Source organism: Bactrocera oleae, chromosome 6 (genome assembly GCF_042242935.1).
Source record: "Bactrocera oleae isolate idBacOlea1 chromosome 6, idBacOlea1, whole genome shotgun sequence".
Classification (NCBI taxonomy): Eukaryota; Metazoa; Arthropoda; class Insecta; order Diptera; family Tephritidae; genus Bactrocera; species Bactrocera oleae.
Genome location: NC_091540.1, coordinates 61,330,829 through 61,357,347, shown reverse-complemented (window position 1 = coordinate 61,357,347; position 26,519 = coordinate 61,330,829). Strand labels below are relative to the sequence as shown.

At 34.1% G+C, this 26,519-nt stretch overlaps 1 protein-coding gene across 7 annotated transcripts in view; it reads left to right on the top strand.

Annotated features, from left to right (window-relative positions):
• Positions 1-26,519, top strand: part of Shab (Shaker cognate b) — a 183,897-nt gene that overhangs the window by 76,193 nt on the left and 81,185 nt on the right. For all 7 annotated transcript variants that reach the window (XM_070112146.1, XM_070112147.1, XM_070112145.1 and 4 more), the window contains exons 3-5: positions 958-975; positions 23,590-24,100; positions 24,817-26,290. In XM_070112146.1, coding sequence (XP_069968247.1) covers positions 24,827-26,290 — 1,464 coding nt within the window. In that variant the 5' untranslated portion in view covers positions 958-975; positions 23,590-24,100; positions 24,817-24,826. The remainder of the gene's footprint in view (positions 1-957; positions 976-23,589; positions 24,101-24,816; positions 26,291-26,519) is intronic.

Genomic DNA, 26,519 nt, shown 5'->3' with positions numbered 1-26,519 from the left:
CAGTGTCAAACATTGTTGTAAAGAAGTCTCACAGCTGCGCTTGTTGTCGGACTGAGCAAACTGGGTGGCGCCAACGCGTCGTCTGATTTCTGGTGTCCAATAGTTCGAGCAATATATGACGCACGCGGCTTTTTGAGCCTTCTCATCAAAAAGAGGAGTACGAGAAATCCTTTTTGTTTGCAATTTTGACAGTAATGTCTTTTACGAGAATATTCTACGCGATACTAAATTTTTTCTTGCAATAGAATTCTGGTAAGGCGAAGTCATTACCGGACGGCTCTAGTATTGGATGAAGACTGTAAAACAGTTTCAACAACTTCTCCAGATATTTTATGGTTTTTTCGGCATATATTTTGATCATAACATTATTTTCTTTCGTTTAAGATTTATAAGCCTACATATATGTACATTAAATATATTTATAGTAAGTATGCCACTCGTATATATCATATGGCATATCAATAGCAGTTTACTTTTTGCAATAGACAATCCGTGCTCGCACACCTGCTTCAATGGCTGCCCATTCATACTTATTTCTACTACTCGCTAAATAAAATAGCTAAACAATACACTAATGTTCACGCTTCCAACACTTACTTCAACACTTGTGTGTCTAACAGTTTCATGAACAGCCTTTTGCCATCCTTAAGTACCAAAAACAAAGTTCAGTATATTTTTGTTCACATACTCTCAGCTTATTTTATGATCGGTTAATGGATTTTTAATAGATTTGAAAGTAAATAAACTAATCTCCTCCTTTATTCCGCCTCAAGAGATTCTCGAACATAATTTATGGCAAAATATCTATGTGGGCATAAACAAGCGGTTTATTTACACATAATCCATATATCTTATATATATTATAGTTAATTTATAGTTAATTTATAGTTTTGGTTATTTGCTCAAATTAATAAATAGCTTTAGCTACAAGTATTTATTTTCTCTTTATACTTTCAGAAAAACCGCTGCTTGCCTGTAAGTTTGCCAAAAAGAACGAATTTATGAACTAAAGATAATAAGTAAGAAATTTTCAAAAATTACTACATTTTAAATTACGCTCAGCGACGCCCTCAGAACCGATAAGTATTGTTTGTTATCTTTATTTATTTAAAAAAAAAAAAACACACTTCGAACTAAGTAAGTTCCCAAGCATTGTGTATGACCAAATAAGATCCGGACAGAGAAAAAAAACACATTTTTTATGTAGTCGCATTTTAAGAAAAATTTTTATAAACGCCTTAAACTTGGGCTCCTCTTGAGTCAATACAAACATGTCAACACATAATCCAAATTGCCATACACTTTTTATAAGCCTCGGCTAGGACGGTCTTGAGTGCCTTCAGCGAATGACTTTTAACGACATCAAAAGAAAAAGTAATGGGAGCGAAATCTGGTTCAACTTTTTTCTGTAGTAAAAATCGCCTGACAACCTTTTCGTGTTAATAAAACACAGCTAACACACGGTTTAAACGATAAATTTCAAAAAAAAAATTATCGATTCGGTTTGCGAGCGCAGTTAAATGGACCAGTCTGAGTCAACTTTGATCACATAATATTTATCAATTTTTCAAATGTATTAGATACGTTGACGATAGACTCATGTACGGTTTTCAATCTGTCAAATTTTATGACACTAAAATGACAAAAAATTATTTTAATTATACGCGCTTCCACTGCAATAACAAAATTATTCAACTAACAAAATATTGCTAAATTCATTTATTTGATTTTAAAATTTAACTCAAAAAAATTGTTCAAAATAATTATTATTGGTTTGACAATGACTGCCATTGTATTTGGTACAGTGGAAACCATTTTCAACGGAAGTGGTATTTACCCTTTGAGCTGCGATGCTAATAATGACTGAATTATTACATAACTGACTTAAGTAGAACAAACCTTTCTGCCAAATCACTTATATGTATAAAACACTTTCACCTAAAAAGGTTTAAGAATATATAATTTTCGAATTTTCACATAAAGTGAAAAAAATGCTTTCTCATTTTCAATTCTTATATTTTTATTATTTCCTCTTTTTGAATGGTGAATGCACATATAAAAGGAAAATTTTCTGACCGAAGATATAATTTGTGTCAATCTGAATTGTCACTTCACCAATTGTCGGTCGTGCAAATACAAAAGCTAGCAAATGTGATTGACAAGTTTTCGTAATACAATGACGGGCCTGACTTGTGGCCTGATTGGTAAGTCATTTGCCATTGTTTTCGTTGCCACAATTCTGTCACTCGCCAACAGCTTTTTAACGAGCAAATATTCAGATAAGGGTGTGCGCATGGCACAAATAAAAAAAAATTATATTCGAGGATACAATAACAGACGCTCGCTGCTCTTTACAATATGAGTATGAGTGTAAGGCATATTTCGTGGGTAGCATGACAGTTGAAAATACTAAAAAATATTTTTAAAAAATAACAAGTTTTTGATAAATTTGGTCGTTTAAGAGTACTAACCGTTTATTATTTGCAATTTTCTTTGAAAATTTTGATTGTATAACAAAACATATGCAATTGACTAAGATTTGCTGTTTATGAAACATGAGGCGGCGCAACGTCTTGTTGGAAATAGAGGGTCAACATCTTAATATAACGCTCGCTATTGATGGTAACAGCATTTCCTGCAATTCTTAAATCACCCGAATAGTGACAATATTGTTTGCTGACATAGCCATTAAGCCAGAAATGGGTCTCATTATTGATTTTATGGTACAGTAGCCACAGGAGAACGTGAATTTGCGTAATAATCTTGAAAAATTTCCAAACGTTGTATCATAGTGAAACGTGACATAATGAAATGACAAACCTTACTGAACATACTGAACAAATTTGACACATATCGTTTACGGATTGTCCGCCACGCGCTGTATTTTCCCGAAAAAGCCAGGGTAATACATTTTTGAAAGCAAAAAAAAATCATAGTGGGCTGAAAATCATTGGAAACGAAAGCTAAAATAACAAAAATTAAATAAAAACAATTTACGATCTATCTGAGGATGGGATGTTGAAGGAGAAGGACGTGATTGAATGTTTAAAGGCCAAAAATGGTTTAGATCGATTTTTCACCTTTTTCACATAACATTAAAATTTTTGTGAAAAAATCATATATCCAAATTTTTAGGGGTTTTTGTACAAAAAAACATATTTTTCTTTCACGAGACTTGTTGCAAACATATCTTCTTATTTCCCAAACACGCTGTTTTTACTTAAAATATAAAGAAGCAAACCTTATTTAGACCTTAATTTTTAACCAAATATTCTCGCATCAAAATGTTTATGCATTATGTTTGTTGGTGTGCGATGTGTATGATATTAAAATGATAATGATGATATTAAAATATATATATTACTAAAAATTTCTCAAATAAAAAATCCGTGCCTAATTTTGTGAAGATACTTCGTTAAATAAAAAAGTTTTCCATCCTTTACTCCGATCGTTCAGTTAATATGGCAGCTATATGCTATAGTGATCCGATCTAAGCAATTTCCTTGGAGATTACATTGTTGTCTTAGGAAATACTTCATACCAAATTTCGTGAAGATATTACGTTAAATAAAAAAGTTTCCCGTTCCGACAAATGAGCAGCTTCTTACTTGTAGTGAGGAAAGGACAAGTGCAAAATTTAAGCTCGATAGCTTAAAAACCGAGGGACCAGTTCAGACGGACGGACGCACAGACGGACAGACAGACGAACATGACTAGATCAACTGAGCTATATATATTTTATAGGGTCTCCGACGTTTCCTTCTGGGTGTTACAAACTTCATGGCAAACTTAATATACCCTGTTCGAGGCAATATTTTCATCAAATTCGTAAGTAGTTGGCAACCGTACTTTCGAGAAGTCTTTCCTAAACGCCTTATTGTTATGCATAGCATACGTTTCGTAATATTTTACTCAGTTTTTTTTTTCATACTTTTAAAATGAAAATTTCCACAGTATTCACCGAAAGGTGCGCTTGAAAGGGAGTATTTTCATAATTGCTTAATTTAAATTTTCTGTTAGGTGGCAACTTTATTCTAAAATTCACTTACCATATATACCAAGTACCAAAAGTAAATATTTCCAGAATACCTTGCCGTTTATGACAACACCACAATATGCTATAAACTTGAGCTACAATTGCTTTGAACTAATAATATTATATTACTCATACGCCATGTGGTCACCTCCTGACATTAAATCTGTTTACTGTAAACACTTAGCACATAAAAACTATAAAAAAAAATATTATAACTTGATATACAACACAATATGCAAAATATCTTAAATTTATTAGTGAGAGTCATAAATTCACATTTTTCAAAGCCACGAAAGCTAAACAAAATCAATACAAAAAAGCATTTAAAAGTAAGGGCGGCATCTTTAGCATGCTATGCTTGCATATACCAAATTGTACTCAGACATGTTGTCAATAGTAAAGTGTTTACCTGTAGCTTTAGTAACGGTTCTCGCGCACCATTGCTTCTAGCCAACAACAATAACCAGTAATAGAAAACATTTAAAGCTAATTGCAAAATGGACGAGCGCAGCGCATTTCGCTGTCAGAAAAATTCAGGTCAGTTCACCTTGCTTGCATATCCATATATCTATGTATACAAATTTACGTTCTAGCCTACATGACGGTACATGAATGACTTGTCTTTGTTCAATTGCAAAACAACAACAATCAATAGCCCCAACAAAATGTCGCGGGCAAAGCAATGACTTGCTTTCATTAAATCTATTTTTTTAGGTCACAAAACTTAATTTGCATTAAATGAGTAATAATTGAAAATCGATTGAGGATTGCACAAACAAATGCAACAGCACGTCAATTCGTGGAAGCAAGAACAATGAATTCTAATTAATAATGCAAAGCTCATACTAAATACAATGTCTGGCCATAAATATACAACCATGTATGTGTACAACTGTGCAACACTTGTTTCAATGTCTTATAAGTTTTCACTTGGAACATTTATATATATTTAGCAAATTTTACATAGATATGTGTATATGCAACATTTATTGCAATAACAACAACAATTTCATTAATATTCACTTTAAAATTATGCGAGCCACGCCTTGTGGTAAAAGCAATCCTGCTCAAATTGCAAATAGCTGGCGACCTGTCACTGTTTATTTACTTGATATACAAGTAGTTACTATCATCTTAGCAACTAGTTAGTTGCATGTCCTTCCCAGCAGGCGGAATAAAAGCAGAGACACAAGCCAACAATAAATGTAGATAATTTTCGACTTACTCCAACCATATCTAATGTTCATGGGAACGCCTTTCTCGGAATTCTCTTAATCCAACAAAAGTACATATCTACATATATACACTAGGGTGTCCGCTATTTATCAAGTGAATATCCTGAACTTGGTCTATTATATTGCCACGATATTTGTAATATCCAAAAGGAAACGTCGCAACCCTATAAAGTATATACGTATGTATATATAAATGATCAGCGTGATGAACTTAGTCGATTTAGCTATGCCCGTCTGTTTTCTGTATTTACGCGAACTAGTCGCTCAGTTTTTAATATATCAACCTGTAATTTTTCACACATTCTTCTTTTACCAAGAAGCTGCACATTTGTCGCAACCGGCGCTATCACATAACTATAGCATATAGCTGTCATACAAACTGGCCGATCAAACTTAAGTCCTTGTATGGACAACTTTTTTATTTGATAATGTATCGTCACGAAATTTGCCGCAGATTATTATCTAAAGCATCGCTAGAATCTCCAAAGAAATTGTTTAGATCGGACAGCTGTAGCATAAAGCTGTCATAAAAAATGATCGAACGAACTCAAATTCTTGTATGGGAAACTTTTTTATTTGACAAGTTATCGTCACGAAATTTTGGCATAAGCTATTATCTGTGACATCGGTGCAGCCAAAGTCAACAGTTTTCTGTTATTTTTTGTTTTTTTAATTCCCACAGTTTCAGTTTTTAGTCTTAAAAATGTATCATTTTTGAACCGCGCCTAAATCCTTTTTTTCCCCCATATATTTAACTTGGAATTTTTTAATATTTTGCAAAAATATTCCTTTATATGTTCAGTTAAAGTTAAGCATCAAATATACTGAGCATTCATACAGTACACCATGCCGTATGAGCAACACAGAATTCAAAAGACACTTGCACCACAGGGGGCATCAGCAAAAAAAATCATCTTGGAAAATAGCAAACATCTACACTTATGGTTGACATTAAAATCGTCAATGCATAATTTTAAATTAACTTTCCAACTTCTATTTGAATTTTCAATAAAAAAATTTTTAGTTCAATAAAAGAAATGTAAGAATTGCCGACATTGTAAACTTCTCAATATATATCAAACAATTTTTTTTTATTAAATTTTTGTTTTAAGAGTAATCTACATAAATTTTTGTTAGTTAAAAATTTGTTTCAGCAAATTTTTAGTGAAGAACAAAAGAAATTAATTTTGTCTTCGTTACTAACTAAGTCAAGATTATAAAAATTGTTAGTATTACTTTAAAAAAAAATGTAATTTTGCATTTCACAGTTTCATTACAAATGTAGTTAAAAAATGTTTAGCTTTTCACCAAGTTACACACAAAATTACCAAATAATCAAAGTAGTCAAACGCACCTAGTTGTATGAACCATTTTTTTTTCAAATATAAATTTACTAATACTCAGAAATATGAAGGTAAAAATTAATACAATTTTAGAAATATTCAAATGAATTGCTTTCCCACCTATTTTTAAATGTTGACAAGAACCTACCAGATCTAATAACTGTATATACAATACATTTAAGCTTTAGTGATAAAAAAAAGTCATAGCACGCTCCAAGCTAATTCTAAAGAAAAAATAGTAGCGCATTATAAGATAACCTTTGAAGAAAAGTGAGTATAGGTCACCCTCGGCGTATGAGTAACCTCTATGAACGAAATTATTCTATGAGTATACCTGAAAGAGCAATAAAATATTATATATAAAAATAGAATAAACTAAACAAATAATAGTTTTTCACTACACTTTTTTGAAAATGCGACTTGCAGGAAATTTATTGTTGATTGGAAATCTGGAATATTTCCAGCTAAATGATATGTTTCAAATTCTTCTTCTTTTCAGCGTAAACCAAGTGCTACAACGTGAGAAGGATATATGAAAATCACTTTTTAATAAATCTGGTACAGAAATGCTCAGTATTTATATAGCATAGTATTTCCATAATAAAAAGACTCGTTGCTATCTACACATCAAAGCGCTAAATCACAAGTTTGAATATAACAAAACGATTAATTTGAAAAATCTATAGTTACTTGATATAATTATCATTACTTTGATGCCAACATCCCGCATAAAATTTAAAGTAAATATATCTTTTTTAGATGATATGGCCATTCATCTTCATTTTATAGGACCTATATATAAGATTTTCAGTTTTCGGTTAAGCCATTGAGTTAAAAATCAAAACAAAACAGAATATGTACTGATATAAATCCATAATTCTTAAATGTATTTTTATTTTGTTTTCCTTGATATAGAAATTGGAAAGTATAATCAAATATATCAAATCTTAAAAATCAATTTAATGCAAAAAAAAATTGATTTCTTTCACTAGACCTTATATATTGCACTTACTTATATGGTACCAGAGGACCCATATTCAACTTAAGTAGTTGACAAATTCTCAACTTTTGGTACAGATTTCATAATTTATTTTTCGAAAAGCATCCTTAAATTGCAATCTCATTCTAAAACTTTTAAGTTTAATGATTTAATGAAGATTTTCTCTATTCTTTCTCTCTTATAATCAAACTGCCATAAAAGCAATACCGTGTTGCTCTTATTTTCATTATAAGAGCATATTTATGTCTAGGTATTTAATTTTTGGTGTATTCATATTTATTTCGATATTCAGTTATATTCAAATGTAATCGCAACATATTTTGGTTTCAAGAAATTTGTAAATACTCTTACCTTTCTTGTAGCTGACAAATACCATTTTAAGCGTTTTCGTACCTACAAGTAATATATTATTTTGTCGGAAACAGAAAAAATGTTGTCGGCTTAAATTATCAAAAACTAAAAAATCGTGGTAATAAACTAGCAGAAGGACAAATAAATTTACAGAGTGGGTGACGCTAAATTTTTGCTTTTTGTTATTTTTTTTTTTTTATTTATATTTTTTTTCGATTTTGATTACAAGTAACTAACTCGTAATGACTACCCACCCACGCATACAACAGCTAGCGCATTGTAATTGTATTCTAGGTGCAAATTGTCGACATTTTTCACCGCAAATACGTGCTGGTACAACAAATAAATTAGAGTTTAAATCTTGACCAAGGCCAGCTGTCAGCGGACAACGCCAACGACATTGGCCCAAAATTAGCGTGCCAAAGTCCAATAAACTTGCGAATTCCTTAAATCGGCAAACTGACATACACACACACACATACCTAGGACATATATATTCTTGGATAACACTTGGCCTATCAATCGTATGCCCACCAAAAAGAGAAAACAACAACAACAAAAAAAAACGAAAACTGTGATTACTAATGCTCGAATGGCGTTAGTTCAGAGTATGCATTTGTTTATGTATATATTTATGTGTTTCTGTATGTGTGTGTGTGTGTGCATTTCGATCAATTGGCCAAAAGCGTGCGAAACGCAATCAAGGTCTTAAGTGCAGCGGGTCAAGTAAACGAAAGCCAACAAACGCGTATGAATATTCTTTCTATATATATATATATATCTATATACATTATGGTGGGTATTAAACAAGTTTTTGAAACAAGATTTCCTACATATCGAGCTCTAGTTTATGCTCTGTTAAGCAGATTCAAATTAGTGTACTCTTTTCCATCTAACACTCTGCATGTACGTCTATTTATCTCTCAACTTTATAATATGCCTATAAAAATAGCAATTAAGTAAGTGAAAGTTAACAGAGATCCATCATTCGGAACATCAATGTTCCACCTTAGTACACATATATTTATCTATGCATAAGCCTAGTCAAGAGGCGCACCGCGAGAGGCAACGCTTTGCAAATGATTGCGCTATCGAAAGCCAACCGCATCAGCCGCAAATACAAATGCGTTTCGCGAAGTTTTGCTGTCACTGTCTTGCACTGCACTCTTTTGCATTTCAATTACATAAGTACAAACATTTATTTACGTACTCTGTCCGTCTGAATGGCGGCAAGCGTCAATAAAGTACGCATCGTGCTGACAATAAATTTCACAAATGCACAACAAACACACATGCCTGAAGGCTTTAACACTCGTGCATAGATATTTATGTACGCGTGTATACTCGTATATCCAACTTCAAAGGCTTTCACATTCGCGAGAGTGCATATTGAGTTTCTTAAGTAATGTCCTAAAAATAAAAACATGTTTGTCCTTGTAATGCGTACATACATATATTTATATATATGTATACATACAATTTTGGAAAATCTTTTGAGTTTTAGATAGTGACGTTTGATATTTCGACCGTACAAGCACATATTTTAGTGGTTCTAAAACTGTTTTTAGTTCACAAATAGTAAAGCTATAGAGCAAAGCCAACCATTTATTGAACTACTGCATGTGATAAGCTAAGAATAATAATTTTTTTACACTTTAAAATAGTCTAGCATACTAGATCTGTAATGATTTTGCTTTACATATTATATATTCCCCACACATAACCTTAAAAAACGTGGAACGTTGGCAGTTAGTTCTTTGTTCGAAAGATACCCTGCCATCGACAGCCAGGCTGAGTCGAATGACATAAAATATGTATTACACTTATGCTCATATCTTTGTTGACTCAAGATTTTAAAATCTTGCCTTGAAAGAAGCAGTGTTATTCCATTCTAATTTTATCGTTTCCGTATCTAGCCCTAGAGTGTTCATACAGGTTTCTTTCTAAGAACGGACTACTTAGGCTTTTTAAGGTGTCTGCGGTTTGTACAACTACATACACCAATTTAAACGTATTTGACAGAGTGACGAAACCTCTAGCGATTTTTTTTTTTTTTGTATGTTACAAAAACTGAACTTTTTAAGCTTTTGCTGTTCCAGAAGACTGTTTCGTATAATGCAGGGCATTTTTAACGTATATACTTTCACAATTTCGAATAGCTTTTTAATTTTGTTTGTTTATAAAATAAATACAACAACTTCATATTTCTGCTTTAGCAACTTTTTATTACTTTTGATGACCTAAGTTTATGCCACTTTTGGTTTGCCTAATATTTTCTACATGTAAAATAATTATCAACCAAAATAATGTTGATCTAAAAAGCCACTACAGCACCTAATTCGAAATAATTGAGCCATCGTCAACAAAATCATAGCTTTTCATACCTAATTGAGCAATCAATTGCAATTGCTACGGTAATCATCGAAAATACCGATATCTTTCCAGTAAAAGTATTAAGCGGAACCCGTGAAGGTAAACGGTAAATTACTTTCAACTCAAGTTGGTAGATCAAATATTTAAAAGACAGGCAAATGACATGAGATATCAAACTGGCAGAAAACAGCAATGTAGTTCAGTGCTTGCTCGGTATATATTGCATGCGTCGAGTATTTAATCGTGACAAAATTTCTAACTTATTTTAACAGCAGTAAATGTCAACTCTTTAATGAGTCGGTGTATATATTTATATATATACCTATATTATATATACTTTAAATCCATTATACATCTCACTCGATTCGATTTATTTAACCATTACCGAGCGAACACTTTGCATTTTATCGTTTTATTTAGTTTGTAGTTACTCGAGTTGGTGTTGGCGTAAAATGGGCATAGACTACGAACACAACAATAAAAGTGTAAAATATTTAAATTACAAAGGATGTGAGCAATAAATTTCCTGCCCATTCCTGCTACTGCTCGCAATTGCTGAGTAACAGAAATTTGGTGACTCGCCAACGTTGCGACTTTGGTATGCTTGGTGAGCTAAGCAATAGCAACCACGTTTCTTTCTATTTTTTTTGTTTTTTGCTGACTTTTGTACCGTTTTCCATTTTCACGACACCAAGTTAACACATTTGTTCCGATCCAAATATATATATATATATATATATAGTACAGGTAGTGTTCGTGAATTTTAAATTTCCACAGTCAACCAGTACAGCCAATCTTATGCTCTACTGCATGCAACTCTGTACATTGTATGAATGCATGTGTAACTTTGCATATTAATCTGTGATTCATGGCACTTCGTTCTTGGTATATTTTTGGTTTGCACAGTCAAGTTTGAAATGTCATTCAATCAAATATTCAAAATATCCAAGAATAGAATTTGTGTACTTCGACTACTGTTTCTCAGTTAACACTATTGAAACATGTTTCTCACCTTCAATGCTTCACTATATATATACATATATAAGCGTGACATACTACGCATTAACATACGGATGAAAATACGAAACTCATAAACAGCTACTCCGGAGTATTCTCGATTATTCCCATAACCAGATGAAGTCAATCAACCATTTCAATTTATTTACACTTTATGACTTAAAAAGAGCTTGTGTCCTTTATCAGATCTTCATTATCATCGATATGCATAGACCTTCTTAAAATTATTATTTTATATATTTAAATGCGTGATGAATCTGAGATTATTTTTGTTGATTTCGGTTTACGCTATATCACATTTTTATATATTTATTCACCAAACCAAAGAAAGCACGAATAAGGCTCTATTCAATTCATTACTTACCTGCTATCCGTTTACAACTATGTCCATTGCTGCAGTTGCATTATGTCAAATTTACTGACAAAAATACTGACAATAGTAAAATTTCGGTGTTGTGTGTGTGAGTTTGTACTAAATTGAAAAAAAAGCTCCAAACGAAAAACGTTTGATTTCAAATTTCTTCACTAGATAATTCGAATAGTCCAAATTTATTTCAAATTTCAAAAAAAATCAAAAACACTCTCAATGGTTCCGCCTATACTGTCATTAACCTTGACATACTGAAAACCGCATATTATGCAGAACAGATTTGAGCGGAACGTCAAAGTTTGTATACAATTTTGCTGAAATTATTCAAAGTGTCACGAAAAAACTGCTGCTTTCTTTAAACAATGAAATACTACCAAATCACGAATGCATGTGCGAAGGCGACTAAACATCATAATTTCATAAAAGTACAAATTTAATTACACTTTAATTGAAGGTGATATGCTCGCACATGTTAATATGTATATAGGAGTATATACATATATAATTTCTAAAAGGTCACTTCACAAATGTTACGCCTTTGCAGGCTGGGTATATACATATGTACATATATTGTGGCAATAATGAGTTGCATGTTAATGTTGCAACGCGCACTTAAACGAAGTAAACCAATTAAAATTGTATTTTTAAATATTGCAAAAGTGAAAATAAAACAATTTACAGCATGCAAAGCGTTCGAAAGTTGTTAACAAGCAAATGCAAATACGCTTAACAATACATTTACACAGACATATTTATTAACATGCATATATTTACTTACAATAATTATACAAAACCTTTGCAAACTCTGCTGTGTATTGACAGCAACAAGCGATATTGGTCATACTACGCGTATAAGAGGTGATGCAATTTGTTAATGGTGAAAATGAATTTAACATTAAAATATATATTTTTGAGTTAAAAAGTTATCTAAGAGACCCTATAGATATGTGCAAGAACTTATTCGATACTCAAAAATTAAAATTATATTTACTCATATATCAAGTATATATTACTTTTGGGTCAATATTTTAGATATACAAATGTGTAATACCCAACGTCATTACTGTCAGAATAGTTAGGACTCTAATTGTCACAGTACGCGTCAAACTTTTCTTGGCTCTACAATTTTGTAACATTGTAACTGATTGAGGTATCTCCAGATACGAAAATAAAAAGAAGTCATTTGGTGCCAAGTCAGGACTATCAAATCGATGTTTTGAGTGCTCAAAAATGCGGTTGTTTTAGTCAATGTGTGAGAGGTCGGATTGTCATAGTGAAGAGAGTTCCGTCTTCGGCGGTTGGTTTTCCTGATTTTTTGAAAGACAACTGGCAAACAAATGGTTGTGTAGCACTCAAAATTTACTGTTCTACGTGGTTTTAGTGATATCGTTGTGACGTGTTCAGTTTTGCCAAAAAAATTCGCAACCATTTGCCTGGAAGTGCTTCGTATGCGAACAACTTTTGTTGGATTCGGCGCATCTGGGAACATCCATACAATCCACAATTCATCACCTGTCACAATGCCATAGACGTGTTTCGAAGCGTTTAAACATTTCTCTCAAATTGTGTGGGATCCAACGTGAACAAATTTTTTGTACACTCAAATGTTCATGCAATATTGAATGCTGGTCCCATTAATGCCTACAGTTGTTTCAATCTCACGAAAGATCGCATGAAAATCTAGCAATATCAGTCTGTGCACAGCATCAATATTTTTCGGAACAACAACTGATTTTCGAGGACCTTTATGAAATTCGTCTTGCAGTAATCTACGACCTCGATAAAAACTTTACCATACCATCGATAAACACTCATCTTTGATAGAGCTTCATTGCCAAAAATTTAATTAAGTTCATCGATGCACTGTTGCTGAGTTAATCCACATCGAAAGTTGCAAAAATTAATGGCGTGAAAATATTCGCGACTTATTTTCATTTTTTGACCGAGATGAATATTTTAAGTTACTGTAAAAAACACAAATATCGCTCATATTTCAAAACGTTCTGAGTATGTGTAACATCAAAAATGTCAAATTTTACGATAAAGTGGTAAGTTTCCAGAATGCGTGCGTATCACTCCTTAAATAGCCATATTAGTTTCATAAAACACATAAAGCCCTATTACTCCTAAGTCTTAGTCCATTTCAAATAGAGATCCAGAACTGTACCTCACTATCTGAAATTTATTTTTTTAAGCAGATTACTTAATCTTCATATTGATCCAAAGAGAAATTCCCTTTAAGAAATAAGCAGTTATACAGTGGTTATGGTTAACTTTTTCAAAAGAGCAATCTCACTTCCTTGAGAGCTCAAATACACTTGGGATGAAGTAATACATTTATTTACACCGTATACACTACTACAATAGAAGTAGTGATGACAAGAGAACACTCGGCAAAAATAACCGTAAAATAAAGACTTTATCACGATAGCAAACTGTTTTGAATGAAGAGCGGTGCGGGCTCTACAAACTTGTTTCGAAATAAGGGTAATCAGGCACCATTTAAAAACAAAACAAAAAAACAATGGTTTTTATGAATATCAAGAGCATATGTATCCTCGGGAAAATTTGATAAGCAAATCCTCCTCTTCTATATTCAATATTAAACCACAAATGAATTCCGACTTCACTTCTGCAAAAATAAGAAAGAAATGTAGGAGACCCTATAACATATATATGTATGTCTCATTCCATCGAAAATTTGTATTCAAAAAGTTTTTTCGTACAAAACATTTTTTTTTTGTGTTTTTCGAGGCAAAATATTGTCCACGAAATTTTTTTATTTCGACTCAATATGAAAAATTTTGAAATAATGAATTTTCAAAATTCGAAATTTGAGCCAAATTGAAAAAAAAATTATTTCAACATATGTGCATCTCATTGGAAAGTTGAGAAAAACATTTTTTTTATTTCGACTCAATATGAAAAATTTTGAAATAATGAATTTTCAAAATTAGAAATTTGAGCCAAATTGAAAAAAAAATAAGTTGCCAATTATTTGCCTCAACGAACAAAAACAAAAATGTCGAAAAAACTGTTTAAATGTAAATTTTCAATGAAATGACCCATATATAAATAAAAAAAGTATGATGCGCTGAGTAGATTTGGCCACATCCGTCTGTCTGTATAAACGCGAATTAGTCCTTAGTTTTTAAGATACCGAACTGAAATTCTGCGCACATCTATTTCTTCCCAAAAAGTTGCTTATTTGTCGGAATCGTCGATGTCAAATCACTAAAGTATGTAGCTGCCATACACACTGTTCGATCAAAATCGAGATAAGGATATTCACAAATTATATTTTCTCATTATTAAGTAACCCTAATTCGACTTGAAAGTTATTTACATGAAACCAGATATCTCAAAAGAGCTAGAAAACCTTGCCGCTTGGATGCAAATCATTGGCCGGTTACATTTTCAGATTTAGTTGTACATATAGCTGATATAAGAAATGCAACTAACTTTTCAGATAAAAGACTTTTGACCTTGTAAATAGATTCGTAAGCTGCCATGCCGTAATCAACGACAAAGCGAAGTATTTGACACAACCAACTTCTTGATAACAAAAGACAACATTTAACAGCATCCACCCCCTTCACAATCTCAATTTACCAATGGCTAAAGTTCAATTCATTGCCATGCTCTACACCAAAAAGAACACCCATTATGCACATGCATGTATGTTAACAAGCTTATATAGCCTCAGCAGCTGTAATAGGAGCAGCAAATACAATTACTCGTAACAACTTTTTATCACACGATCGCTAAAGGGATACACCAGAGGTGTCATTTTCATGCCACATTTACTAATGTTGCTGGCGTGGGCACTGTCAATGCCGCCATGCCGACATGCTTGTGGCCACACAACTGATAGCAAACGGCGTTGCATATATAACGGTTGTTGGACGTGGCGACAAAGATGGCTATGCAATGTGGCATGCTAACCGTTATGCGCCTCATACAGTTGGTATGTTTATGTGTGTGTGTGTGTGTTCGTGAAAGTGAGAGCGTTGCCGTTGCATACGAGGTTTGTGGCATGCATTGTTTGCAACAATAAGTGCAACATAGACGCACACGCCAACACACAAGCGCCTTACGCCCTGCTGAAAGCTTTCACTTTGTGCACTCAAGTGCTTTGTTTTTGCTTTTGTTTCTATACTTAATAGTTGTTGCACACGCGCGCGTACGTGCTGTGGCATGAAATTCTATTGCGCCAAAGCAACAAGAATAAAAATTATTATTTTCAACTCTATTGTTTTTGTGCGCGCTACACACCTTTAATGCCAACAAGTGCCCGAGCAGCATGGTCGCTTTCAATAATTTTGTGACACGCTATGTTGTTGTTGTTTCAATACTTTTTAGTTTGCACGCCTGTTTTTATACCCTGAACAGTGTACAAGTATATTAAATTTTCGAGGATTTTTGTAGCACCCAGTGACCACATCGGAGACCCTATGAAGTGGGTACATACATAAGTAATCATCAGTACGAGCCGAGTCGATTTAGTCATGTCCGCCCATCCGTCTGTATATACGTTCCTTCATTTTTGAGGTATCGATCACAAATTTAACATATGTTTTTTTTTCCTCAAGAAGCTGCTTACTTGTTGGAAACAAACCGATATCGGACCACTATAGCATACAGCTACCATACAGCGCCCGAGCAAAATCAAGCACTTGTATGGAAAACTTTTTTATTTGACAAGTTATTCTCACGAAGTTCGGCATGGATTATTGTCCAAAGCAACGCTACAAATTTATCAGATCAGACTACTATAACTTACAGCTGCCATACAAACTGAGCGATCAAACTTCAGTCTTTGTATGGCGAACTTTCGTATGTGACGAGATATATTCACAAGCTTTGGTACAGATTACTGCTCAAAGCAACGCTATAGTCTCCAAACAAATAGTGCAGATCTGACAATAATATCATATAGCTTTCATACAAACTGACCAATCAAAATCAAGATAAAGATCTATTTACGTCCTTCTTTGCTATAAGAACTGCGCCTGTAAGCGGTATTATACAAGTAGTTTTGGTGCAAGCGAAATTACCGCTTTTATTGTTTTTGCAATTTCCAAACGCTTTCTGTTGCAGTTGTTTGACAATTTATTGAATTGTTCAATTTACTTTCGCACGCTGCACCTTTATTCAATCACTTTCGCTGTCATACTAAGCGTGCCCCCTTACATCTGTGAACTTGCGGCATATGCATGCATCTCTTTATATATGTATGTGTGTTGGTAAGCATTTACCCACCTTTAACTTCGAGGTCTCGGCACTAGCTAGTCTAAGGCGTACACTAGCAATATGAGTGTATATTCAACATTTTTAAATGCCAAATGAACACACGCCCCAAGCACAGGTGTGTATGTGTCTTCAAGTGAGTATACCCGCATTTGCTGGTGCAGAAAATGGAGCGAGGTCATTGAGGTTGCTAGAAAATGCATAAGAAAGCGCACACACACGCACGTGTATTAGTATTTGTTTGGCCGTAAGTGGACTTGAGGAAAGTGCAAACACATACATACATATGTATATATAAACACATAAATAGTATGCGTGTGTTTGTGCTGCTAACAACTTCCCAACTCAACAAGTAGTCTTTCATGCAATATTCATATATCCACTGGCAAGCACTTGCCTACACACTTGAACAGCACTAAAAAGTACTTGGCAGTAATCATTTTTCACCGCTTTTTATTAGAATATATACCGGTATGTTTGTATATGCTCGACAACTAATAGCATTTGCATTGTCTTCGAAGGTACTTAAAGGTATGCGAAGACAATAAACTATCGCTATGCAACACTGGCATTGCCCACAATATATATGGTCAACAATTTACTGTGTTTCCGTTTCTCCTAAAAATTGTTGTTTGTGTGTTAAAGCTTGTAGTAAACCACAGTTATCAGCTGAAGGTCAAGCCTGTCGTCGCTTTGTTCTTTGTTACTTCTTAGTCAAAACCATGTTCCACTACTTCAGAACAAAGCATGTGCGCACTCAACCATAAAACGCAGAGATATGCATAACGATGACGTCATACTTGTGTGGCGCTTCAAGTGACTGGGCTTTGTTTAGGAAAAGCTTTGAATATAGTAAATGAAGATCAAAAAGAGCTAAACAATTTTTTTAAATAAGCTTAGAAAAGTTCGAAAAAAAGTCGAATTTTTTATTTTCTTACAATAATCACACAATTTTATTAACCGTATATAGACCTAGATCCAAATAATATACTTTTCATAATTTACTTTTTACATCACAAAAATGCTGAGTAAGATTATATAGTTATTAAGTATATGTATATGATTTTCTGATCTTTTGCGCAATCTTTTATGTCGCTATGTAAGCTTTGAGTAACTGAAAACAGCCACTGTACAGAAAGCGACGAGTTTTAAGACTGAGTCGCATTCTCTACGGCAGTTAGTGCACATCAAAATATGGAACGCGTGAAAGTTTGAACTCTTGACATTGACATGCCGCTAAGATTTCCCTGATAGAAAGGACAGTTGAAATCCTGCTTATGACACCAAAATCAACTTATTTCAAAAAATAGTATTTATTGTCCGATTTGGAACTAAAAATTATGTAATCAACGGTAAAATAGAATATTTATTGGCTCAGGTTATAGTATACTATATTTGCGTACGTTTGAAAAGCATTTTGATAGTTCCACATCGTTTGTTATAAACAATCTTAAAGTTGAGCTAAGTTTACTTAACAAGGAAAAAAGATGTATTAAGAAGGAGTCTATCTTGAGTTTGATCGATCAGAGTGAATCGCAGTTGTATGTTATAGTGTTTCGATCTGAACAATTTATTCGGAGGTTGTAGCGTTTCTTTGTTTCAAAACTCCATACTAAATTTCGAGAAGATATCTTTTCACATAAAAAAGGACTTGACTATAGTGGTACAATATCATCAGTTCCGAGAAATGCGAAGCTGCTTGAGGAGAAAAGGAAGCATGCAAAATTTCAGATGGATATCTCAAAAACTGAAGTACCAGTTCTCACATATAAACACAGACGGACAGAGTGACAGGCGGAAATGCCTCTACCGACTCAGATCGTCACGATGATCATGTTATGTATATGTATATATAATTTACAGAATCTCCGACTTTTCTCTTTGAGTGTTACAAACTTCTTGGAAACTTAATATACCCTGTTCAGTGTATAAAAAATCGAAGTTTGAAAATTAATGTATGGCCTCAAGAGGAATGTCCGCACATAATTTCTAATAAAATAATAATTCACTAAAAAATCTGCATTTGCGCGCAATGGCATTCAACATTTTCTAATTAAAATCCAACAAAAATTAATTAATTATTTTAACCGCCTCAGCAAATAATGTTTTTACGACCATGCTAGTATAGTACTATAGCCATATACTAAAGCAATAAAAATATTGACATGAACCAACTGAAACCAAACTTAGGCCATTAAAGACAAGCAGAGCTAAGAGCAATAACAAGTGTGCTTTGCTGATTTACCAATAACACGAGTGCCAACAACAACTGCAAAGCGAATTTCACAAAATTTATTCAACTTGAAAATGTCAAAATGCTATAACTATGAAAACTCAAATGAAATTTCTTATTGTCAAACGGAAATCTGACTGTGCTTTTGTTATTATTGTTGTTTCGTTTATTACTGTTATTCTTTAATAGGTAATACAAATTGTCTAGGTGCTTTTAGCCTGATTGACGTTGGCACTGCCAGTCAAGTAGGTTGATTGGCTGCCTACTATGGCTTCGACGAAGAACATTCAAAATTATTGACCAAAAGCTTAAAATATTTATGTACAAGTATTTGTGGTATATATGTAAATACATAGTATATATAGGTATGAGTGCATAGTACACACTTGAGACTGTAGATAAGAGTGAAGGTCGCCTGTGGTTAATCGCAGCTATAATTTGCCAAAGCCATAACAATCACAGCTTGAAAAGTGCTTCAGAGATTGTTCGATAATAATAATAATAATAGACACTGAAGTGGGGTGGGGTGTTTGAAGAGTGTACCAGTGGTTTGAGGCATCACAGTAACAATAATAATAATAAAAAGAACAATGTTAGCGAAAACTTGGACGCTACTGAGCTTAAATTACTAACATATATTTGTATATGTGTGTATTTACAAAAAATCGTAGTGATTGTTAGCTAATAAGGGGGGTTAGATAGTGTTAGAACAAGGTTTTTGTAACCTGAACAGGGTATATTAATTTAACCACGAAATTTCTAAAGCGTTGGTGATCATATTAAGTATATTACATATAAAAATGATCAGCATGCCGAGCTGAGTAGATTTATCCACGTCTGTCTATATGTAGGCGAACTAGTGCATCAGTTTTTGAGATATCGATCTGAAAGTTGGCACACCGCCCTTCTCCACAATAAGCTACTTGTTAATCGGAACCGCCGATATCAGACCACTATAAGATGTACTGACATACAACTGACTGAAATCAAGTTCTTCTCTGAAAAACTTTTTGTTTGACGAGATATCTTCACTAAATTTGGCAAAGATTATTTTCAAAGATAACGCTATAATAATATATATACACATATAACTATCATACAAACTGTTCGAACAAAATGAAGTTCTTGCATGGAACACTTTCTTATTAGACATTATATCTCGATTTTTTAAAGCCTCTAACCCAAAATTCTCCCTTAAAGGTGAATCGATTTGTGTTTGTTGGTTTATAAACAGCTATTTTGTAGTTTAGTAACGGAACTTTCGGGCTTCAATGAGTTAAATTTTTGGTATACATATGTACAATAGGGTGGAGCGAAAAATAATATTTTTTTTTTGCCTAGCCGGAGGGTAAACTTTGTAGATTATAAAAAGAAAATTGTTGGCTAAAAAAAATTTTTTTTTCGGTTTAAACGGTTCACATATATATATGAAAATTACCGAAATTAACGGTTTTTGACTCAAATTTTATTTTAACGCTTAAGGAAAGCATGTTGTCGTTTAAGACTTTCTTTTAAACGCCAATAATGACCACAAAAATTTTATTTTAGTTGATAACTTTTAATTGGTTAGAAAGAGGACTCTCCGCAGCTTCTAGAACACTTATCAACCATTTTTTTACGAAATAAAAATTTTAACTCGAAATTCAACTTTCAAAGTGAGATGTTAAAAAAATTGTTTTCCAAAAATTTTGCTCTTTTTATAACCTACAAATTTTACCCCAGGCTAAGCAAACAAAAATTTTTTTTTTCGCTCCACCCTAATGTACAACAATACACAAACAACAAAATATAAATGTTAGCACTGGCAAGAAATATTGTTTGCAGTTATGTTAACCTTGTAAATTTGTAAATGAGTAGTCATAAATACGAATAGCTTTGCTCCATTTTGTAACGGAAGTGCAACGCCCAATTGTTAGTTTCGTGTTGTTTCCGTTCGTTGTCGTTGCTCGACACCAGGCTTGGCGAGCAAAATGTTGTTATTACTTAACTGCTATTGTACACAGTTATAAATGAGCGTCCAGCCCAAATCGCACCTCAGCTGTCAGTTTATCACACACAGCCACACATACACTTATAAGCGCAGACTCGTGAGCTGTATTTGCATATATATATATGTGTGTGTGTGTGTGTGTTTGTTTGCGTATGTAAAATCATGTCTATTCGCTCATGAATACGTGTACAGCTTGTGCATTTAGCTTACATTTTAGCTTGATTACCAACATATTTTAGCAGTTTACAGTTTTCCTTAACCTTTGGCGGACTTCGTTGGCTTATCATTTCCACTGACAATGTTTCTGAGAAGCTTAGCACGATTGCGCTGCAACATTTTACCTTAAAAGCATTTGCATATGCTATTTTATTAAGCGTACTCCATGCCATCAGTTATTCTGTTGAGCTAAGCAAATACGTATGCATATATTATTTGAGCACGCCAGTAGGAAAAAATTACAAAATCAAATTTTTGTTGTTTAAAATAAAAACAATATAATTTTTAATTTTTAAAATTTATTTCTTATTACTTCTAGCAATTCCGAAAAGTTTGTAAAATAAAAATATTTTGAAAAATTTAATTTCGAAAACTCCATTCTGAGCACTTAATATAGCTTCATAGATAGCTCAGTTGAAACCAAATGCAATTCTGAAAATTTTATAAAACATAATATAAGTATTTTTAAAATTTTTTAAAATGTTCTATTTCCTACATGGCATTTGAGAAAGCGCACTGGTCAGTTGAAACCAAATGTAGAAAAGACTTACTTCCACTAAGAGATTGCATAAAATCATGCACTACACTTACACTTCCACTTTTAGAAAGTGAATTTTATATTTGAGCGTACGTATACAAATGCATTTGCTTATAAATATTTAAAAAGTCAGCAGCTTTTTACTTATTTCGCACAAGTTTGCCGGAAAATGCATACCTACGAGCGTTAAATAAATGTATATACACGATTTTGTGAATTGAGCCTAACTTGGCAACCATAGATGTGCACATACTTGTGTGTATGTATGTTACATTAGATGAATTATTTAAGTAAAATATTACTCATACGCAGTGGTGTGCATTTAGTTGTACATGTAATATAGAGCTGATTGACTATAGCTTTTAAAAATAAAATGGAAAATAAGTTTGTATGCAGATTACTAATAATAATATTAGTTCAATGCATAAACCTCCTTTTTATCACTTTTTAATAAGCACCAAACTCTATAAATGCCATATTATTATACAATGTAACGGTTAGATAGATGACCAGCCTCATGACAGACACAGTTTCTGGTGTATATTCTAGTAAAGAGTCCTTGAGAGAGATTTCTATAATAAGTGCTGACATCTACTCAACTACTTAAGTGGCCACCACTGTCCAGCTTTAGAAACATTTTGGGAGTCAAACCTGCGGCGAACCAGGAGGCATAGCCGTACTGACATTAGTAGCCTTAACAAATTTCTGACAGGTTCAAAGCACTTTGTCGATTTATGAGGGTCTTCTGATTAACAGAACAGAACAGCAGATTTAAGCTTTGCATCAATAGGTTTGACATATGGCGAAGTTGTAAAAAACTGTTTTCATTTTTTACCCATAGAATTTGCTTTAAATTATTTATTAAAAAAATTTGCAATAATAAAAAAAATACGTATCTTAGTAGAAATTCCGAGTGGTTACGTACGGTTTTCTCTAAGAACCATCGTAGTTTGATTTGATTAATGCAGTCTCGAGCAGAGTTTAGCGATCTTTTTTTCAGACTGTCACACTAGATGTACCATTTAATTGCCGAATTTTTTTTAGAATCCTTTATTACATTATACTTTAAGCCAAAAATCGAGTTTTCAAAATTCCAGACTGGCCTAACCCCTTCAGAGCAAAAAAATATTCGCTCGGGCATCGCTTGTTTAACGATCTGGTTACCATAAATTTAGACAGGGGTTGTCAACGATTTATCATGTGGCAGTGGCAGTTAAAATGTATGCGCTAAAGCTTCAATTTCAGAAAAAAACTTATACCCCATGCTACACAAAAAAATTTTCTTGATTTGCTTAAATTCTTATGAATAAATAATTTCTTACTGAATAAACAATTTTCCATTTATTAATACTATGATCATTTTTTATGCCAAAAAATGGTACTGTTGTCATGATTCTAAAAATAATTTGATATTTTAGTCGAAGGCGCTAAAAATGTAGCATAAAATCACCACAAATTACAAAATTATATAGATAAAAACATGCAATAGACATACCAGTATATAATATACTGTGTATGTACACCACAAATATTTATATACATACGCCTATATATTCCTTACCAATAATAACCACAACATTTCATTAAAAACGTGACCCAATATTTATCTATACAATTTCTTCTCCTCTTTCTTTCAGATACACCGACATATATAGCTGCTACCATATATACACCTCGATATATATTGATATATTGTTTTGAATGTCCTCATTAAGTGCTACCCACATTGATAAGCTGCCAAAAATTAGAATACGCTCCGTTGTGATAAATAAATGTGAAAAAAGTGCGAAAACGATTTAGTATGAGTAGTTGACTGACAGCACATTGTACGTATAGACGTCTACACATATATATAGGTATATATATAGATACGAGTGCTAGAAGCTAGAAGAACTCAATAAGCTGTGATTAAAGGAACAAAAGACATGAGGAGTGGCCACTGCTCAACACAAATAAGTAGTTGCAAAGTGGATAATACCATTATTACACCTGTGTATTTGGGTGGTGGAAACGCTTTTGAATTGGAATACTAAACACTTGCAAATATTTGATTTGCATCAATATTGAAGCAGTGGACTTAGCGAAGTTAAAAAATTCAATTCATTTGAAATTGTGAGACTATAATAACAAAATTGATGCAATGTAGCGGTAAGTTGTAGTTTAATGTAATTTTTATTTGAATTTGTTATTAATTTTTTAAATCTTGTATGATCACATTTTCTATATATACATTTTCAATAAAATATCTTAGATCTTATTCACTTTTTTCCTACAAGGAGAGAACCCTTACATCCATTTACGACATATCTTTTTTCAAAATCTGCCACAGATCTAAAGCTTGAAAATAATTTTTCAAACCGGTAATGTGAAATATCTCCTCAAAACAAGAAAACACTTTGAGAATCGAAGATATGAAACTCTTCGCAGGTGTATTTTTTATAGCATAAAACCATATTCCTTTATCATGATTTTGATCGATCAGTTTGTATGGCAGCTATATGCTGTCGTGATCCGATCTTAACAATATGTTGGGAGACTGTAGCATTCTCTTGGTCACAATGCGCGCTGTTATTTCGTCGCTATTTTAACGACAACATAACGATAGAGTGTACGTGTGATGTAAGCTAGTGCAATTGTGGTGTGAAATGCCAAGCACTGGTATAAAGCTTACTGTTGATCGTTTCCAGTGGACATGGTATTAACTCCACCTCGGATTCGTCTATAGACTAACTATTGTAACTTAGCCAACTCATCTCCAATATTCATCCTTATAGCTGAAACAGCAGGGCTTATTATACATGCATACATTTTATTACATCAGATCAAAACTCTATGATTATACTATATTCTTGATTTCCTTACAGTGGCGGACTTATGGTCGGCGAACGCGATAGAGACCGTGATACGGTACGCTGGGAAACGGGTGATGCAACACCGCCCCAATTTAATAATGGAGGTATGCAAATGGTCGGACAATTGCATGGTGGACAGGCTGCTAGCCAACAACAACAACAACAACAACAGCAAAAACAGCAACAATCTCAACGTGATCTACAGCTACAACAACAACAATTGCAACTGCAGCAGCAGCAACAACAATTATTGCAACAGCAACAACAACAACAACAGACCAGTAACTGGATTGAAGCCGAAACGCTTGGTCGCAACCCGGCAACTGGATCAACCGGTGCCATTGGCAACATCGGTCACATCCAAGCGCAAGGTTACGGCATCGGTGTCGGCATCGGGCTCGACGTCACACACGAACCGAGCGACAACAACGATAATCAAGCCTACTACGATCCAAGCGGTAATGTCGATTGGGGCCGAGCGATGGGAACCGGTGGAGCTAGTTCATTTGGTTGCGGCACTGGAGCTGTCCCAACAACTGGCAATCTTGCTTATAACAATGACACAACTGCTGCGACAGCCGGCGTCAATATCAGTCAGCGCAATCTCAACAATATCGCCGGCGGCGGAGGTGGAGGTGGCGGCAGTATTGGAAACTTGGACTATGCTGATGGCGGCAGCATTACTGGCGCATCCGCCACAACCACGCACACTGCCGGCGGTCCTATGGGCAATGGCGGTATCGGCGGTGTCGGTGGCATGGTCGGCGGTGGTAGTCAAAATATCGTCGGCATTGGCGGTGCCAGCACCGGTGCTGGCAGTACCGGCGCTGTTGGCAAAGAAGTACGATATGCACCATTCCCGATACCATCACCGACGCATTCGAATCCGACAACTTCCCATCTGCACGGCAGCATGGGTGCGGGCGCATTGCAGCGCGCACATTCCAGATCCATGTCCTCCATACCGCCACCCGAACCCTTTATGATAGCGCAATCGAAGCAAGTTAATAGTCGCGTCTCCATCAATGTTGGTGGCGTTAAGCATGAGGTGCTCTGGCGTACGCTCGAACGACTGCCGCATACACGCTTAGGACGTCTACGTGAATGTACCACACACGAGGCGATCATTGAGCTATGCGATGATTATTCAATCGTCGACAACGAGTACTTCTTCGATCGGCATCCGAAAAGTTTCAGTTCCATATTAAATTTCTATCGCACTGGTAAATTGCACATCGTCGACGAGATGTGCGTACTGGCATTTAGTGATGATCTCGAGTACTGGGGAGTTGATGAGCTGTATCTGGAGTCCTGCTGCCAGCACAAGTACCATCAGCGCAAGGAGAACGTACACGAGGAAATGCGCAAAGAGGCTGAATCATTGCGACAACGCGACGAGGAGGAATTCGGCGAAGGCAAATGCGCCGAATATCAAAAGTACTTGTGGGAGCTACTCGAGAAACCGAACACCAGCTTCGCTGCGCGGGTAAGTTAGAAAGCTCTGGTAACAGCGCCAACTTTTTCAAACTACCATGTATTTAAATATATATTTTGAAATATACGTATGTATATCTCTTCTGACCAAATAATAACCGAATAATATTTAACTACAACTTTAGTAAGTCCCTTTCGGAAGCGAAAATGTTTTTGTTGTTGTCAGTAAATTTCTTATACTCTATTATTAGTAATTCTTATTGCTATTTTGTTAATATTAT